The 18,933-nt window shown below is 38.2% G+C and overlaps 1 protein-coding gene across 1 annotated transcript; it reads right to left on the minus strand.

Annotated features, from left to right (window-relative positions):
* Positions 1–228: 228 nt before the first annotated feature.
* LOC149022790 (epidermis-specific secreted glycoprotein EP1-like) lies at positions 229–1,767 on the minus strand. The gene has a single exon (XM_089147346.1). The coding sequence runs from the start codon at positions 1,741–1,743 to the stop codon at positions 409–411; it is 1,335 nt and encodes a 444-aa protein (XP_089003472.1). The 5' UTR covers positions 1,744–1,767; the 3' UTR covers positions 229–408.
* Between the last annotated feature and the right edge of the window lie 17,166 nt (positions 1,768–18,933).

Genomic DNA, 18,933 nt, shown 5'->3' on the forward strand with positions numbered 1-18,933 from the left:
AGGTATGCACTCTTGAGTTATTGAATACATTAAGAGATTAAGTTTGCTTCCTTCATTCATCTGAACTAACTTGTTCGTCGGAGACAAAACTCGACCACACTGGTCAAGCACGTTTTTGCAAGTTCAAGCGTTCGACCAGGAAGAGACCGAATCTTGCGACAACACTATGTGCCGCTATTTCCTTTTGGTTATGCACATCATTGATAAAAAAAACAAAGCTTGAAAAAAAGACTTCCATACAAATGAACTTTCATTATATATAGCTACTGCACTACTCCTTATTACAAGGGCAAATAACATGGAAAACATAAATTTATTACAAACAATGATGAAAATGGTACAAGAAGCGAAGACCGAAGGAAATTAAAACAAAGCTTACTTAGAGTACTCTTTTTTTTTTTGGTAGACTTACGTAGAGTACTTAATGAAAGCAACATGAGTGTTATTTGAGACCTTAGCGAGAGTTCCAAGCTCTGGAGCCAACAAGCACTTTGAGGATTCTTCCCTGTAAAAGAAGCCCAAGCATCCACAATCCTTGTTACATTTGTCCCTGCACTCACCCACCTTCATTGGTCCGTCTCCCTCTGTGTACCCGTTCATGAAGTGCTCCACACCCACAACTTTGAAATAATCAATAACCTTTGTGAACGCAGTACTCCTACCTTTGTTGCAAGTAAGCAACACAGGTGAAGCACAAGTACTCTTGCTCCAACCCAGCATGCCCTTTTGAGTTGGGCAAGCCACACATTGATCATCTTCACAAACTCCCAATGACCCACATCTCGTAGGCAGTTTGCATTCACTCTCCCTCCCTTCCCTATCAAAGAGGGTATATGTGATCTCCCATGCCCCCCAATCAACTTTGTCGTTGTAGGTGTAGATCTTTAAGTTACCGTCATATCCCACTCTCAGCATAGAAAGAGTCGCGTTGTACTTTGGCCGGGCTAGAACAGAAGACCCAGAAGAGACGTTGTTGAGCTCCTTGTCGAGCGTCAAATCAAAAGCATAGCCTTCGTTCGTATCAGGTGCACAATTGAAGAGCAAACGCGTCAACGTTCCACCCTCTTCGCCTCCATTATAATAAAGCAGTGGCTTGGCAGAATTCTTGCTCTTCATATACATGGCCCATCTCTTCTTCTCCAGAACAAAACTGAAAGCACCTTCAGAGCCATCGACGTAGGAGAGACGACTAACAAGCTTGTTAGGTCCCCCAGAACGAAGTGATTGACCCACCAAAAGTGTATCAGTTGGGTGATCAAAACTCTGCCACACAAACCTTCCCTTCTTATCATATAACACCAAGTTGCCATTGGAGAACAACCTTAGCCCAACGACACCCTTATTGGCGGTGCCAGTTTGCCATGCGACACTTCCGTCAGCATCAGCGAGAACGAGATTGCCGTCGGTGCCAAAGGTTAGAGTGGCATTTTCTTTGACTGGGTTGCCACGGTTGGCATCCCAAACCCAACGCATGATTGACTCAGAATGACGGTTGCCCATTCGAAGGCCAAGAGTGAAGGCATTGGGTGTGGTGTTATAGAAGCAGAGAGCAAAAGGAAATGTCTGGAGATCTGTAACACGGTAATTTGCATCGTACTCAACAATGTACTCGCCAAATTCACCTTCATTTATGAATTTGAAGGTGTTAGAAGCAGGCACAGCGGCTAGAGCTGTTAAGGGTAAGATGGTAATGAGGAGAAAGAAGCTGAAGAACCCTATCGTAAGTGGAGTAAAAGAAGACATTTTGCTGGTGATTGAAATCTGGAGAAGGAAAGCGTCTATTTATATATGCTGGAAGGCAGGAAAGTTCATGGTCTATGGACTTCAAAAATTTCTGAGAATGGGATATGGTTTGACAACCATTCAAGGCTGGATGGCTTTCGCAATGAGAAATAAAGAATCGGAAACGCTGGCACAGGACCCACGGCACGTGTGGTTTTCTTGGTGGCTGTTTTGGCACTTTGTGGATGCAACTTATAAATAAGGGACATAGACCACATATTTTATTTGGCTTCCCATGTTCTCTTTTCTAAAATATTTGCAAAAGGAGGCAGCCAAACCGGACTCAAAGAGGAAAGGAATTCATTGATGAAAAATCACATGATGGACTGTCGGTGAACTTCATTTAACAATAAACAATGCACACTTGCCTTTACTCACTATTATTGTTTATTTTTTGGATAATGATTTTGCAGGATTAGAATATGGGATTTTATAAGTTTTATTTTTGTCAAATGGACCATCCATTTCTCTCTAAATGAAGGACACATATTCATTAGTCACATCCAAAAATTCAAATTAAATTATTTTAATTTTTTTTTAATTTTCTAAATCTTATTTCAACCTTTAGATATGACTGATAAACATATGTCCTTAATCTAGAAGGAAATGAATAGTCTATTTCTTTGTCAGAAATGGGTCTAATAAAATTCTAGAAAAATATGCAATTTGATATAGAAATAAGAATTTCATTATTATAGTTTTGTTTTAGGAAAAAAATGAAGTTAGTTCGGAGTTAAATAGGATCATTATTAAAGGCAACATCAATTTGATGATTAGAAAGATTCTCCGCATGACCTATGTTCTTTTTTAGAAAGAATAAAGGAGATTATATTATACTATAAAGAGAAATTAATAATTTATATTCTGAATCTGACTTTTGTCTTAGTGATAACCAATCATTGCTTTCTACTCAACAACTCAACAAGAGATGGAGGTTCCCAAAGTTGACTAAGGAGAATGGAACTGTACATAGATCTATCTATTGAAGTTTACCCAGGCCAGAGATCGGGGGGGGAACCATGATTCAACATTGAGGGGGGGGGAGAAGAATGAAAGTACAAATAACCTTCTTGCTGAAGAAGCGCTAATGCTTTTTCGTCGTACATATTGTGTGGGCCCTTATAAGAACCATTGGGGTCTTACCTATGAATTATTTTGTTATATTAAGGAATAGGCTTCACATATATTTTTTGGGGCCCACACATATTTTAAAAAAATAGGTAAATTATTGATATTGATTTTTTTTGACAAAATATATGTAAATTAAAACATCAATACAAAAAAATTAATACTAATAAATACACATGCTTCAATTCTAAAAATTTAGATGCAAACTAAAATTTTCTTTGGTAAGAGATGAAAAACAAAATTTTCTTTGGTAGGAGGTACAAACCAAAATTATTTTCATTTTTATGTAAGAGATTTTTTATTCACAGTATAAAATCAAATAACAAAAATTGCAGAAGAAATAAAGAAACAAAGAATGAAAAATCAAATAAAAAAAATAACAAAAAAAAAAAAAAAAGATAAATAAATTGAGAAAGAGAAGGAGTACCTAATTGTGGAGAATATGTTTTTCCAAATTTTCTTTAACCAAGCTTATAGAAAGGGAAGAGAATAAATAGTAAGAAAAGAGGAGAGAGGAGATAGGAGAGAATAAATAGGGATAGAGGAGTTAGTTTCTAATTAGGAATGACATTTTGAGTACCTAATAAGATTTATTTATTTTTCAAAATTTTCCTTTAACCCACGTTTAGGGGTGTCAATTTGCAGCCCAAACCATTAAAACCGAACTACACCGGCCTGTTATAACCCGAACCGGCCCGAAACTAACCTTAAAGGGCTGTGTTTGGGCTGAGGGTGGCAAAGCCCGCACCAACCCAAACCCAACCGCAACCTGTTATAACCTTTTTGCAACCCGTTATATAGTTTAACATTAAATATTATTTGAATCATCATATTACCACTAGGTAGTTGGTATAGACTATCAGAAAATTGAGCATGAATTCAAAGATCAAATAGTCATTTTACTACTTGTAAGAGACAATTAGAAGGATTAAGTATAAATGTCCAATTGAATATACAAAGTTTGTTTAAATTAAGTAAATATTTATCAAGTATGAGAATGTTGATTAAGTATGATTATATTTATCGACAGGGTTTTTTGTAAATCAACTAAATACCAACCCAAAAAAAGAGACGGATTTCATAGAAGGGAGGGGGAAAAAATCAACATTCTCACAAAACAAAACCCAATTTCAAGACAATCAATCATAGCACAAGTTAGACTTCATAAGGGTTTTTGGTTTGAAGATTTGCTTAAGGACTATCCGGTGGAGCCTAATAAATGAGCTTGCACTTTCTATGTTACTACTTATTATTTGAGTTATTGATTTCTATAAGGTGGGTGGGATTTCTACAACATGGATGACTTTTCATTTTTTAATGAAAATTGATCAATAGCAATTTTGTTTTCCATAGAATTTTGGGTCTTGTGGTAGGATGCTCAACTATTTTTTTTTATTTTTTTTCTTGCATACCATTATTATTAGCCCAAACCATTAGCCAACCCGAGTATAGACCATTAGCCCAAACCCAAACCAGCCCGAAATCATTATTTTGTTCACTGGCCGTGTTTGGGCTGAGTGCTTTTTAGCTCGAAACTGTTAAGCCCAGCCTGAAACTGCTCCAAACCGCATCGTTGACATCCCTATCCACGTTTGTAGAAAGAGAAGAGAATAAATATGAAGAAAAGACGAGCGAGAAGAGAGGAGAGAATAAATAGGGATTGAGGAGTTAGTTTTTAATTAGGGATGACATTTATACCCATTATCTTTCCTTTAAAAATTGTTCTCAATAGTGAGGCGGAACCAAATAATGATATTTCACATGTGGGAAGAGAAAAAAACTGAAAAAAAATAATTAAAAGAATTAATATAAAAACTGAAAAAATTAAGTGAATTATAAAAAAAATTAAAATCCGGGGGGGGGGGGCACTGTGGTTCCGCCCCTACCAGAGATGAAAAAGGTTCATTATTCATCTACTAAATTATGTCCATCGATTCCTAGGGATTTGCAGCTCAAGAAATGCATTGAGAAGCACGGCCAATGCAACCGGCATCTTGTTCCTTCCAGAGGATTTGTAGCTCAGGTTGAAGATAGATGAAGGAACAAATCTTTACCCAATATTGTAAAAATTAATTCTACTAAGTAATTACTAAATTAGTGCTTCATTCCAAACTTTGCTATGACAACTTGTCTACTTGAAAAGATGGAGTTTGAGTTGGAATAGTTGCTTATCCATGTGCAAGTCTTTGTTGTATTTTCAAAAGAAATTTCACATTTGATGGTCTGTTTACAACAGAATAATGCTGAGAGAATTTTGCAAATTCAAAAATATGCAAATTGAACTCAAATTGCTAAGAGCCCATGGGTTATGGTTCTTTGACTTGGTCTCTCATTCCCCCCCCCCCTCAAACTCTATATCGGTAGGTGCACGAGTTTGTCTATGTGAAATCCCCCAGATTTCTAACCTTTTTAAACCATGATTTCAAGATCGCGAACCCGAGCCTCGAGTCGTCAACAACGGTTGGTCATTTGAGTTGAGCCCGAAAGTTCGGAAGTTGACCAATGATTATGGATGACCTTAATGATGCCTCGACATCTCTCCGGGATTTTAAGAGGAGAGAGAAGGTCAATCACGATGGCGTTAAAAGACGATTTTGGCACATCCTTAGACAGACCATGTAGAGTCCAATTGACGAGATAAATATACCCAAAAGTAGATAATTGGTCAAGTCAAAAACCATCGAAATCGAATTCCGGATGGGGGTCCAAACATGGACCGGTCGAGTGGCTGGTTGAGTGATTTGTTGGGTGACCCAACCCCCCACCCCTTCCCAATTATGGGACAGAATCGGAATTTCGAGTTTTAAAACCCTATTTTATGTTTTAACTCACCTCTAGACACATTTTCTAATGCTAAAGTGGGGATGAGGCTTGTGGAAGAAGAGAAACCAAGGAGAAGACTAGATTCCATCACACCAAAGGTGCTTTGTGACCCCAATCATCGCGAGAACATCGAAGGAAGTAAGAATCCTTAAACCCTCTTCTTTAAACATAATTTTGGGAGGTTTTCTTCACTTTTAATGTGGGATTTTGGTAGTTGGAGCATGTTAGGTTTATTGAATGCTCTTGAATAGTTGTATTAATGCTTCCCTTTAGTATGTGAGTTGTTTGTGCGAATCGTTGCAAAAGATTTCATGTTTTGACTCTCTGAGACGCCCACGGGCGATTTAGAGACCCAAATTTGGGGATTTTTGTTTTAGAACAAATTGGGTCAAATTGAAGGTATCCTTAGAACCCTATTGCTGCCAATTAGACTTTTTCAAAGTTTCATTTCGATTCGACCTCAAATTGGTGGCGAAATAATGACTTTTCACCGAACTAGGTTGAGAACAGCGAGTTTGAACCTAGTTGTCAGACTGGGTTTTTGTGGGATGATTTTGGAATATCTTTTAAAATCCGATTGACTTTTAATTTATATTTATTAATTCTCTTACATAATTAGGTTTATTTTGATTATAATCACCGATTTGTGAGAGTGAAATTTGGGACTTTGGAGAAAGGAATCGAATTGAAAGGTAAGGAATATACTTAACCTTATATTGCATGTTTAATGATGTTAATGAATTTTCATTATTGATATCTTGCCTTGCTTTAGTATTTATTATCTTGTGATTATGTGTGTGACTTTGCGAGAATGAAAGGTGAGAAAGTATGTTTGCTTCTCTTTCAATATTCTTTAAATGATGATATGAGAATGTGTGTGAAATTGGTTTTAAGACTTAGATTCTCTTATGTTTATTTACCAACTAGGGTTGTGGGTTCGCCCATTACCCTAGTGAACTTACATGAGTATGCATCTAGACCTAAGTACATGAATGCTAGGTGTCTAGAAGTGTTTGGCTAGATAACCTCATGAGTACTACTACCCTTCTGGTAAGGATATTGAGTCCGGTTAACCCGTGATGTTAGTGGATGGGACCTGTGAGCATCAAGCAGGCCCATTGCCATCATGAGATGGTAGAGTTGCATAAAATATAAAAGGGCTCATGGGCGCTCAAGACCGGTAACCAACCCATGAGAGGACATGGAGAGCATCCTATCCATTATATGTGGATGACCAATAGGATTAAGAGTCAATGTAGTCCGAGCTGGTTGGTGCCATAGGATACAATGACTCTAGGTGGAAAAAGATATTGAACCGAGTTGGTTGGTGCCATATGGGAAGTATTTGGACCATACGTAGCATGAGACCGTATGACTGTGCATTGGGCCTAGAGTAATCCTTGACACACATCAGTTCTCATGCCAAACAATGATGTGAGAGAGTGGTGACTTATACCCCATCCACTGATTGATGTGACTTGACCTAACTACCGTGGAGAACCCAAGATACAGAGATTGTTGAGGGAGAGTGATTGAAACTTCCCAGAGGAGACTGGTGTACAACTTAATGTGTGTCTACCATAGAGACTTCATGATAGAGTTTGGTGCATAATATCAATCATTCATATATCATATCATTATCATTATTATCGATATTCATGTTATATGTGTGGTGTGAAATCTTGTGAACAAATGTATGATATAATGTTGAGTTGACCTCACTGAGTTCTGTTGAACTCATTCATTTTATATGTTTGTTTCAATTAGAATATACTGTAGGTAATGAGGACTCCATCCAAGTGGAGGATTCATCGTCGGCAGACTTTCTTGAGGGAGCAACCAGAGAAGAAGCGGACGTGCCTAACGTTTCATGCCCGTGTCTAGATTGCTCTTATGGATTTGGCTTCTAGTAGGGAAACTCTTAGATAATTCCGCTGCGAATAAAACTATCCTCTTTTCTTTTCAAAACTCTGATGTTATAACTTTTGATTTGAAGTAATGGATGACTGTAACCTATTGATAATTCCGATTTGATAACTGTATACTGGAACTTGATTTATTCATGATCTTTAATTATGTTATATCATACATTGTATGGAATTGTCACTGAACCTAGGTCTTGCGGTGTATCACCCCCACGGGTATTCGGGTATGACCGGATCCAGCTGGGTGGGGTGTGACAATCTATGTGCTTGAAGAATGCTTTTGATGTTATTCCCTTAGTAAATACATCTACAATTTATCCTTTGATTGAACAAAATGTATTTTTGGGGTGTTGTTTTGGACAAGGTCTCAAACAAAATGATAGTCCAATTCTATATGTTTTGTCCAAACATGTAGCACTAGATTTGCAGCCATTTGTGTTGTACATAAATTATCGCAATAAATCTATATTTCTCATGGAAGTTGTACTTGCAATTCATGCAAAATGTAACCAAGCCATAGTAACTTAGATGTTGTGACTGCTAGGGATTTATACCCAGCTTCCATACTTGATATCTTGGAAGACCATGAAAGTAAATTGTTACAGCGAAAAGTGTAGAATCCACTAATTGAAGCACTTGTAGGATCCACTAGTAAATTGATATCTTGGAAGACCATGTAGAAACCTCGTGCCCAATCTGCATCAATGTAGGCAATTATCAAATTAAGGTTGGTTGGAAAGAACCCCAGTGCCAATTGTATGCTTGACATAAAGTAATATATGTTTTGTTGCTTGTAAATGTTCTTTTGTGGACATTGCATGAATTGACACATTTGTTTTAATAAGCAGGAGATATCTAATTCAATGATCGTCATCTATTGTAAGGCTTCCTCCAATTGCCCAAGCGACGTGCTTGGTATTGTGCATTGCTTCAAAGTTGCCGTACCTTTATATTTGAGTAGATCTAGGGAATATTTACTTTGGGTAAGTAAAATACCATTTGAATTTCAAGAAGCGTCAATATCAAATTAGAAATGCAATTGCCCCCAAATCTTTCATTGCAAATTCTTTGCATTGGCTTTGAGTCGCCTTCTGAATATCAGCTTCATTTGTACCTGTTAGTAATGTATCATCTACACATAATAGTAATACTGATATTTTACCTTGGGTTTTGCATGTAAACATAGAAGTATCGGTCATGCTTTGCTTGTAGCTTTCTCCTTTTAGGTATGTTTTGAACCTGTGAACCAAGCCTGTGGTGTTTGTTTGAAACCATCAATTTCCTTTTGTAGATGTCAAACATGAGCTGGTTTAGATTTGGAAATAACCCCCTTTGGTTAGTTCCATATAAACATCTTTGGATAAGATGCCATTTAAGAAGAAACTTTTTACATCAAGTTGATGCACTAGCCATGGTTTTGAGAATGCAATAAAAACACTGTTCAAATGGTGGTTGACCATGGTTTTGAGGATCCAATAGTTAACATTGTTCGAATGGTGGCTGGCTTTACAACTAGACTAAATGTTTCATGAAAGTTCACTCCTTGTTGATTGAATCCCATGGCAACTAATATGCCTTATATCTCTCAATGGAACTGATTTATTATCTTGATCTTGTATGCCCATTAACATCCTACAATGTTCATATCCTTGAGGTAAGGCACCAAATTCCAAGAATTGTTGTCTATAAGGGCTTTGTATTCTTGTTGCATCGCATTTATCGTCTTACGGTCTTTTGAGGCTAATCTATAGGTTTTGGATTCAGTTAGGATGTTAGAAATGGTGGTAAGAAAAGTTTTGTGGTATTGGGTGTCTAATTGTGAGTAGGGATAAAGAAGTTTTTTGTTTTTTTTTTTTTTTTATGAACAATGGATATGCTAGGACTAGCTCTTGATGTGTTGTTTCATTGGATCCTTACTGAATCTATACCTGCTCAGATCATTTCTTGATTCACTACTCAAGATGATTGGTGCACCTTGAACAACTCTATTTTACATCTTCCACAACCAGAATAAAGCGTGGTTAAAGTTCCTATAAAATCCTCTAAAATCCTAACCTGATAACCCATCATTTCAAGTCCACGAACCTAGAGTGCTAGTAAAAGGAAACCTTAGACCATCTAAGTTGAGACCATAAGTTTGGAAATCAAACCTATGGACTTGGATGAACTAGACCACCGTAATTAATTTCAAGAGGAGAGAGAAAGTTCGGAAGGCATACAAGGAGATTTTAGCATGCAGGAAAACCTATGCTAGAGGACTCCAATGCCAAGGTAGAGTATACCATTCATATATAAATGTTTAGAGAAACCTACCCTCTGAAACCTGTAGAAAATGACATTTGCATGTGAATGATATAGAGCCGGTTGATAGGGGCGGGTAATCAGTTTGACTGACCGTCCCATACCTAGAAAAGGGTAGCTTTGGGTTTTTTTTCTTCAGAATTTCAAAACCCTATTTTTTTTATTTCTAACCTCATAAATGAATTGTTATGCTTCTTGAAGGCTGAGAGCTTGGGAGAGAATAAGAGCTTGGAGTTGGAAGGAATCCTTGCACGTGAGGCGGTGCCAAAAAGAGACGATTATAGAGATAATCCCGTGTTAAGGTAAGAAGACCTAGAAACCCCTATTTTCTACCATTCTTTCACGGAAGTTGGTATGAATTGAATGCTTATTCTTGTTACCCATTGTGTTTCTCAATCTCTTTGAGTGTTTGTTGGTTTAATTCCACCTATTTGGGATAGGCCAACTCTCTTTGAGATGCCCGTGGGTGACACTCTGAGAAACAAATTGGGCCTTTTTGATTTTGGACTAGTAGGATGATTGGAAGGTGTTTTTTGGACATTACTATTATCCCATTGAAGTCCCAAAAATCCCCAATAGCTTTGATCTTGGAATGAGTTTTTAATAGGGCTTTTTGGTTGCAATCAGGGGGGCGATCGACCGGTTACTAGTGAGCTTGACTTGCTGCCCCCTATCTAGGAGCACAAGTTGGGTTCTTTTCATGCTTAGTTTGATTTTCGACTTAAACCTAATTTAATCTTTATGTTTTCTAGGGTTCTTGTAACTTGTTAGCATCCTTGATTATCAATTTCTTGGACTCTTGGAGTCTATTTTGTCATTGACAGGTGAGGAATACATTATCATGTACTGTGCATTTCACTTGATTCTATTTCTTATCATTACAAATGTTGAATATCTTATATAAATTGTCTGAGACTTTGCACAAATAAAAGGTAATTTGATGTCTAAGTTTATATTACTATTTAATTCATTCAAATGATGATTGTGAATATGACGTGATTGGAAATTTGGTGGTAAAGTAGTACCCATATATACGTATACACCAATCTGGGGTTCTAAGTTCACCCATTGCCCCTGGGGCCTATGCATCCACTTAGACTCATTAGTTGTATGGTCAATAGGTGTCTAAATGTATTGGGTGATAAACCTTTATGAGTGCCACTACCCTTTCAGCAGGGGTATTGAAGATCGAGTGATCCATGGTGGCAGTGGCTGGGTCCTATAAGCATCACGCAGGCCCACTATTATCATGTAGTGGTAAGGTTGCATATGTTAGGGTTGGGCTTATAAGGTGTCCAAAAGACGGCTTGAGTGTCATGAGGAGACATAAGAGGCATCTGCCCCAGCATATGTGGATGACATAGAGTTAAGGAACGGTAGTCCAAAAGATGACTTGAGTGTCGTGAAGAATAACATTCCTAGGTGGAGAAGGATATTGGACTAAAAGGGCACTAAGTGTGAGGGAAGGTATACAAACCATATGAAACACAAGACATAGTTTACCTTGCATTTGGGATAGAAGTATCTTTGACACACGCCAGTTCTACAACCAAATGGTGTTGGTGAGAGAGTGGTGGCTTAATCCCCAGCCACGGTGTGATGTGATGTGACCTCAACCCATTACCGCTAGTTCCCAAAAAATGGCTTGAGTGTCGTGAGGAAGGGTGACGAGATTGCCCAAAGGAGACTGGTGTTGTAATTTAATGCGTGTTTGCCATAGAGACTGCATTTGTTAGAGTCTAGGAACATAATTGCATATCCATTCATTATCTCATTATATATTTATATGTTGTTTATCAATGTGTGTGACGGATGCATGACGTATGATTATGTTGACCTCACTGAAATCGGTGGAACTCATTCCTCTCTATATATTTTCTCTTAGATTCTATTCCAGATTATGAGGACCCCGTATCTTAGAGAGTTCACCGTCGGCAGAGTCCTACAACGAACTGTTAGTAGAGGACATCGAGGTATACAGGAAGTTGTGTCCCTGCTCAAACTGTGCCTATGGCGTCCAGCCATTTTGAGGCTTTGGAGATATCATTTGAGAAAATAGTTGCCTTAGTCACAATTTGTTACATTCTCTATTTATTTGTTAGGAAAGGGCACTACTTAAACTCTTTCCTATTTTATTTATTTATTTTTAACTCAGGTTATGATTTTGATTAACTTTGATTATTATCATGAGAATGACTGTAATAATTTTGAGATATGTTCTCTTTGATTTTCTTGCTTTTAGATTATGTTGTATTGTGTTATGTGGTTATGGATTAGCCGTAAACCTAGATCCTGTAGTGTATCACCCCCATGGGTATATGTCTGAAACCGGCTAGGTGGGGTGTGACAGAAGTTAGTATTAGAGCTTAGGTTCACTTACAATCCTAACTTTAATAATATACAGTGCGAGCATATTGAGTCACAGATCCATAAGTGACTCAACTAAATTCGAAGTGAATAATAGATATAAGCTCTGGCTTGGAACCAACAATGAAATAGTGAAGCATAATGAAGCAAACTTGAATAATACACAGGGAGCTCCTATTTTGTTTGTGAAGAAGAAGGATGGTAGTATGTGTCTGTGTCTCGATTACAAGGAATTGAACAAGCTATGTATTAAGAATAAGTATCCGTTGCCTAGGTTTAATGATCTATCATTTGAAGGGGGCAACAATGTTCTCAATGATAGATTTGAGGTCTGGATATCATCAACTTAGAGTGAAGACAAGTGACACTTGCAAGAGGCATTTAGGACTCGTTATGGACATTATAAATTTAGAGTGATGCCATTAAGGTTGACGAATGCCCCTGAAGCTTTTATGGATTTGATGAACCTAGTATTTTAGGACATCTTGAACAAGTTCATGATAATTTTCGTCAATGACATCTTGATCTGGTCGATGAATAAAGAAGAGCATGTAGAACACCTTCGCTTTTCTTGGCAAAGACTAAGACAGAAGAAGTTATATGCCAAATTCAGTAAATGTGAGTTTTGGCTATCAAAGGTAGTGTTCATCGGCTATGTTGTGTTAGCTAAAGGAGTCTGGGTTAATCCTGATAATGTCAAGGCAGTCGTAAAGTGGGATAGATCTAAGACTACAACCGAGATCATAAGCTTCTTGGGGATGGCAGGATACTACAAAAGATTTATCAAAAATTCTCTAGTTTGGCTGTTCCTATGACCTAGCTGACTAGAAAATGAGAGAAGAACTTTCAAGAGTTGAAGAAGAGACTAAAATGCCCGAATGTTGATAGTATCATATGACTCTGGAGGTTTGACGATTTATATTGATGCTTTAAACATTGGCCTTGCTTGTGTTTTAACGTAGCATGGAAAGGTAGTGGCTTAAGCCTTGACACAGTTGAAAGATTATGAGCACAACTATCTAGCTCACGACTTGGAGTTGGCAGCTGTGGTTTTTGCTTTGAAGATCTAGCATCACTATCTATATGGAGAAAGAATTTCCCATCCACATAGATCATTAGAGCCTAAAGTACTAATTCACCCAGAAGGAGTTAAATATGAGGTAACATAGGTGGTTAGAGCTGGTGAACAATTATGACTGTGACATCCAATAGCATCCTAGGAAGGCCAATGTGGTTTCTCATTCACTTCGTAGAAAGAGTAGTCATGGAGAGATAGATCTGGCTTCTCTTAGCAAGCTGCTTCTAAATGCAATCATGAAGTTGGAACTCGAGATTGTGCCAGAAGGATCAGATGTAATACTTGCGGCTATGTTAGCACTTCTAACCTTAAGAGATAGAATCATAGCTCTACAATCCTCAGATCCATAATTGAAGGAGAAGATTTCTTCTAATACATTAAAAGAGTCAAATTTCCTCATGCCTACTAATGGTGCATTGACTTATAGAGGAAGAATGTGTGTGCCTACTGTGGAAGAACTTAGAAAGGAGATTTTGAGCGAAGCACATCAGTCAATGTTCACACTACATCTTGGCAGTACCAAGATGTGTAGAAGTTTGAAAGAGCACTACCAGTGAGTAGGACTAAAGAATGAGATGGAAGATTTTGTGGCCAAATGTAGCACGTGTCAGCAAGTTAAAGTCATTAGACAACGGTCGTAAGGTCTTTTTCAACCGCTTCCTGCTCCTAGTTGGAAGTGGGAAGACATTGCCATGGATTTTATCACGGGCTTACCTCATACCAATAAAGGAAATGACACTGTGTGGGTGATTGTTGATAGACTCACCAAGTCAACAAATTTTATTCCTAAGAAGATCACTTACACAATAGATAAGCTGGCTAGACTATGTGTGGATAATGTGGTGCGATTCCATGGCATACTAATAAGTATTGTATCGGACAGAGATCCAAGGTTCACCTCTGATTTCGAAGTAGTCTACAAAAAGCATTGGGAACGCAGTTGAACCTGAGTATAGCTCATCATCCACAATTGATGGACAGTCTAAGCAGACTATTCAGATCTTGGAGGATAAGCTCAAAGCTTGTGTGGTGGATATGGGTGGAAACTAGGATCAGCATCTAACCTTGGTAGAGTTTGCCTACAACAATAATTACCTATCAACTACAGGCATGGCTCCCTTCAAGGCATTGTATGGAAAGACTAGCATGACTCCTTTGTATTGAAATGAAATTGGTGAGCAAAGGATTTTGGGTCTAGAGATGATTGAAGCGACAAGTGCGATAGTTGATTGGATTAGAGACAGGATCAAGAAAGCATAGTCTAGGCAAAAGTCTTATGCAGACAAAAGAAGGATTGATCTTGATTTCCAAGTTGGAGAAAAAGCTTTTTTGAAGGTATCAGCTATAAAAGGGGTGATGAGATTCAATATCAGGGGAAAACTCTGCCCTAGATACATTGGACATTATGAGATTATTGAAAAGGTCGGACCCTATTGCATACCGATTAGCCTTACATCATCATTGGCCAGTGTGCATGATGTATTCCATGTGTCTATGCCACGGCAATGTGAGAAGAATCTGGAGCACCATCTTCAAGAAGAACCTGAAGGTTTAGGTGCAGACTCACCTATGAAGAAGAGCCAACAAAGGTTTTGGATTGCAAGGATAAGCAACTGCGGAGTCGGACCATACCCTTGGTTAAGATCTAATGGAAGAATCACACCCCCAATGAAGCATCTTAGGAGAAGGAAGATGTGATGAGAGTGAAATACCCCTATCTCTTTGGGATCCCAAGTACACTTCAAATTTTGATGATGAAATTACCTTGAAGGGGGGAGGAATGTGAAATCCCTAGGATCTTAACCTAAAACCCATCTTATAGGTTTGAGAACCCAAAACGCAAGTAGAAGGCAGTTGTGGGATATCCAAGTAGAGACCGTTAGATCAAAATTTGAACCAATGGAATTGGATGGTGGAGATGAAGAATCTGGAGTTTTACTAAGTATCGAAAGAAGATCTGACACAAATGTTGATGGATTGGGAAGGTGGTTTGATAGTTCATAGTCACTGCTTTTAGAAGGTCCCCAAGTTCAAGTAAGACCCTCCTGATATGTGTGCTAAGTGGTATAACAATGCCATGGAGCAACCCCCCAAGAAACACCACTCTTGGAGCAAATCCTAGAGGTGGGTCGACTAGGTGGGCAGCCCTAGAAGACCACCCCGGGTGACCCACCCTGGTACCCACAGGTGAAAATGATTATCTTTGGGATTTTACTCTGTGGACACCTATTTAAAGTCATTTTTGCCCCAAAATGGATTACTTTATTCCCTGACATCAAAAAGCATCAGTACACGTCAAAGAAGCCATTTCATAGAAGGAGAAAGCTGCGGAATTGATCTGGATAGTGTTTCGAGTTACTAACTGCAAAATTGTAGGTTAGTTAATTCATCCATTCTACTAATTTGTCTCTTTTGATTCTACTAATTGAGAAAACCTTGATAGAAGATTGTATTAATTTAGAGAACCCAAACCCTGATTAGATCTAGCATTAAGGTGATTCTCAAATCACTCAAGAATGCTGAACTTTCCTTCATGGAAAGATTTCAGAAAGACATAGATCATGATTTTTTTGGTTATTGTTTAAAACTTGAGATCTAGATCTGTTAAGGTGATTAGACCTTGTTCGGGATGTTTCGGGAAGCCTTAATTGTTATGAAAGTTGTTAGAAACAAAAAAACGAAGCCGATGAGATCCTTGTCAGGTTGCTGTCCGTGCAGCTGATAGGGGTCACCCTAGGCGAACCATCCTACTCTATTTAGGGTGACAAACCCCCTTGGGTCGATTAGAAGGGTCTCCCCAGGCAACCATCCCAAGCTACCCACCCCCATTGTTGTTTGGAATTTGATTCTATGATTCAATGCATGACTTTCTAGGGTAATTCTAACATGAACCAGTAATTATTTAGGATAATTTGGGATGTGTTAGGCTATCGTTTGGTTCACTCTTGAAAGGTTATAATCTACTTGTCAGGTGAGGAAGTTCAACTAAATGTGCTTAAGATTGACGTTTGATTTCTTATTAATCATTCATGATAAGTTATATGTTGTTGTTATATGATTCTTTTATTAATATTGGAATATAAAATTACTTAGAATCATACTCTATGTATGCTTTACTAAATCATGAAGTATTATGGTTAAGTGTGGGATTAACAAGGTTATGCATGAACTTGACATGGGGTCATAGCATGACCATTGCCCTTGGAATATTAGTATAGACATAAAATTACTAGTTTAGGTTTCTCGTCTAGGATGTCTAAGTGTACATGGTTCAGTAATACCCATCATGTTGCTACCCTAGCAGTGTGCATGTTGATGCCAACTGACCCATGGTAGCAGTGTTGGGTTGGTGGGCACCCAAGACCAGCAACCAACCTGTGGGAGGACACAGCCACACCATGGGAGCCATTCATTTGTAGGATTGGGCTCATGGGCACTCAAGACAGGTAACCAACCCATGAGAGGACATGAGGGCTTCCCCCCCCCCCCTCATATGTGGATAACCAATAGGGTTAAGAGAATGTGGAGTTCGAATTGATTGGTGCCACGTTAATTCTAGATAAGGAAGGATATTGAACTGAGTTGGTGGTGCCATAGGGGAGTTATCTAAACCTAGAACGATGTGATTAAGTATATGACTTTGCATTGGGCTAGGTAATACCTTGATATGCGCCAGTTCTCATGCCAATGGTCGTGGTGAGAGAGTCTGGTACTAATCCCCACCCATGGTTGATAAGAAGACTGTTATCCCTGTACATTGGTTGTGATGCCCAATTTGGTCGAAACTATTGGAGTCTGTATAAGACTACCCAAAGGAGGCTGGTAATATACCTTAATGCGTGTCTACCTAGCTAGAGACTTGCATACGTTAGAGTATAGGAGCATCATTGCATTGCATTGCATTTATACATCATATTATCATACATACATTTTCTCATGCCTTGATTTTGTGGATATATACATTGATTGTTGAAATACTGACTGAGTTCTTTGAAACTCATCCCTTATGCAAAATGTTGTTTTCAGACTCTATTATAGATTATGATCCCACGATGCTTCAAACTTACAAGACACCAATGACCGATGCTTATAACTTACCGGATTACAGTGGTGAAGACGTGCACAGTGACACGTGTGCATGTCTGAATTGTTTATACGGAGCTTTGTCCTACACTTAGAAAGACGATGACCATTAGAGGAACTAAGACATTTGAATATCATATTTATCACTTAGTTAAAAATGCTTGAATATGTAAACCTTGGGAGTCTTGAACTCCTCTTTTATTTCCAGTTTTATTTTCCTTTCTAGTTTGATAATGTTATTATTCCAATTTTGGAACTCTTGGGGAATTTTCTTTGATAATTGCATTAATAAATTATTAAATTTATTGTTCCTTGCTCATGATTATGCTATTATGTGGAATAGTTGATGATTGTGTACTTATATTTGCCTTATCCCAAAGGTGAATAATCCTGAATCCCTAAAGCCTCTTCGCCCAATCAGTCTATGCGTTGTTATTGTTAAGTTTGCATCTGCGATCTTGGCTAACAAGCTCAATATTAATTTGCAAGGTATTGTCTCCCCTACTCAATCTGCTTTCATTCTTGAGAGACTTATATCAAATAATATTTCTATTGCACATGAGTTATTTCATTATATCAAGCATCACAAAAAAGGAAAGAAAAAGCTTATAGCATTGAACTAGACATGAAGAAGGCGAATGATCATCTTGAATGGCATTTCATTGAGGCTACCCTCTTGAAATTGGGTTTATGTAATAGATGGGTTTCTCTAGTCATGAATTTGATCAAATTGGTTTCCTACACCTTGTTGGTTAATGGAGTAGACAGTGGGAATTTTTCTCCAAGCCGGGGTATCCGGCAAGGAGATCCCCTATCTCCCTTTATCTTCATATTGTGCTCGCATGTTTTATCCTCTATCATTGATGTAGCTGAAGGCAAACACTTGGTGCATGGTATTAAAGTCCGCAATAGAGCACCCCCTATATCTCACCTTTCCTTCGCTGATAATTGCCTCCTATTTGCTGAAGAAAATCTCCAACACATTTCTTGTTTACAAGAATACCTCTCTTTATACTGTAATGCTAGTGGACAGGAAATCAACCTCTCAAAGTCTAGCATTACCTTCAGCCCAAATACTCAAAATCGTATAAAGAGATGGTTCTCTCGGGTATTGAAGATCAAATATGGAGCTTGTCCTACTAAATATTTGGGCTTACCCATAGAATTTGGTGTCTCAAAGAAAGATGTCTTCAGAGCTTTACGGGATAAAGCAGCCAAGAGAATTGAAGGTTGGAAGTTCAAATTCTTATCACAGGCGGGTAGGGAGATTTTACGTAAATCAGTAATCAGCTCTCAATCATCATATGCAACCTCTCATTTCTCCCTTCCTGCAACCCATCAACTGAAGACAAACTACTACTGGGGTGGAACTGTAGAGAAGAAGAGAACTTCATGGATCTCTTGGACAAGGCTTTGCCATTCAAAAGAGAAGGGAGGCATGGGCTT

The sequence above is a fragment of the Hakea prostrata genome, chromosome 3 (genome assembly GCF_041222555.1).
Source record: "Hakea prostrata isolate BN-2017 chromosome 3, UWA_Hpros_2, whole genome shotgun sequence".
Classification (NCBI taxonomy): Eukaryota; Viridiplantae; Streptophyta; class Magnoliopsida; order Proteales; family Proteaceae; genus Hakea; species Hakea prostrata.

Excerpts from the sequence above, each read along its gene's own strand:
- LOC149022790 (XM_089147346.1), bottom strand. The coding sequence starts at position 1,743 with ATGTCTTCTTTTACTCCACTTACGATAGGGTTCTTCAGCTTCTTTCTC.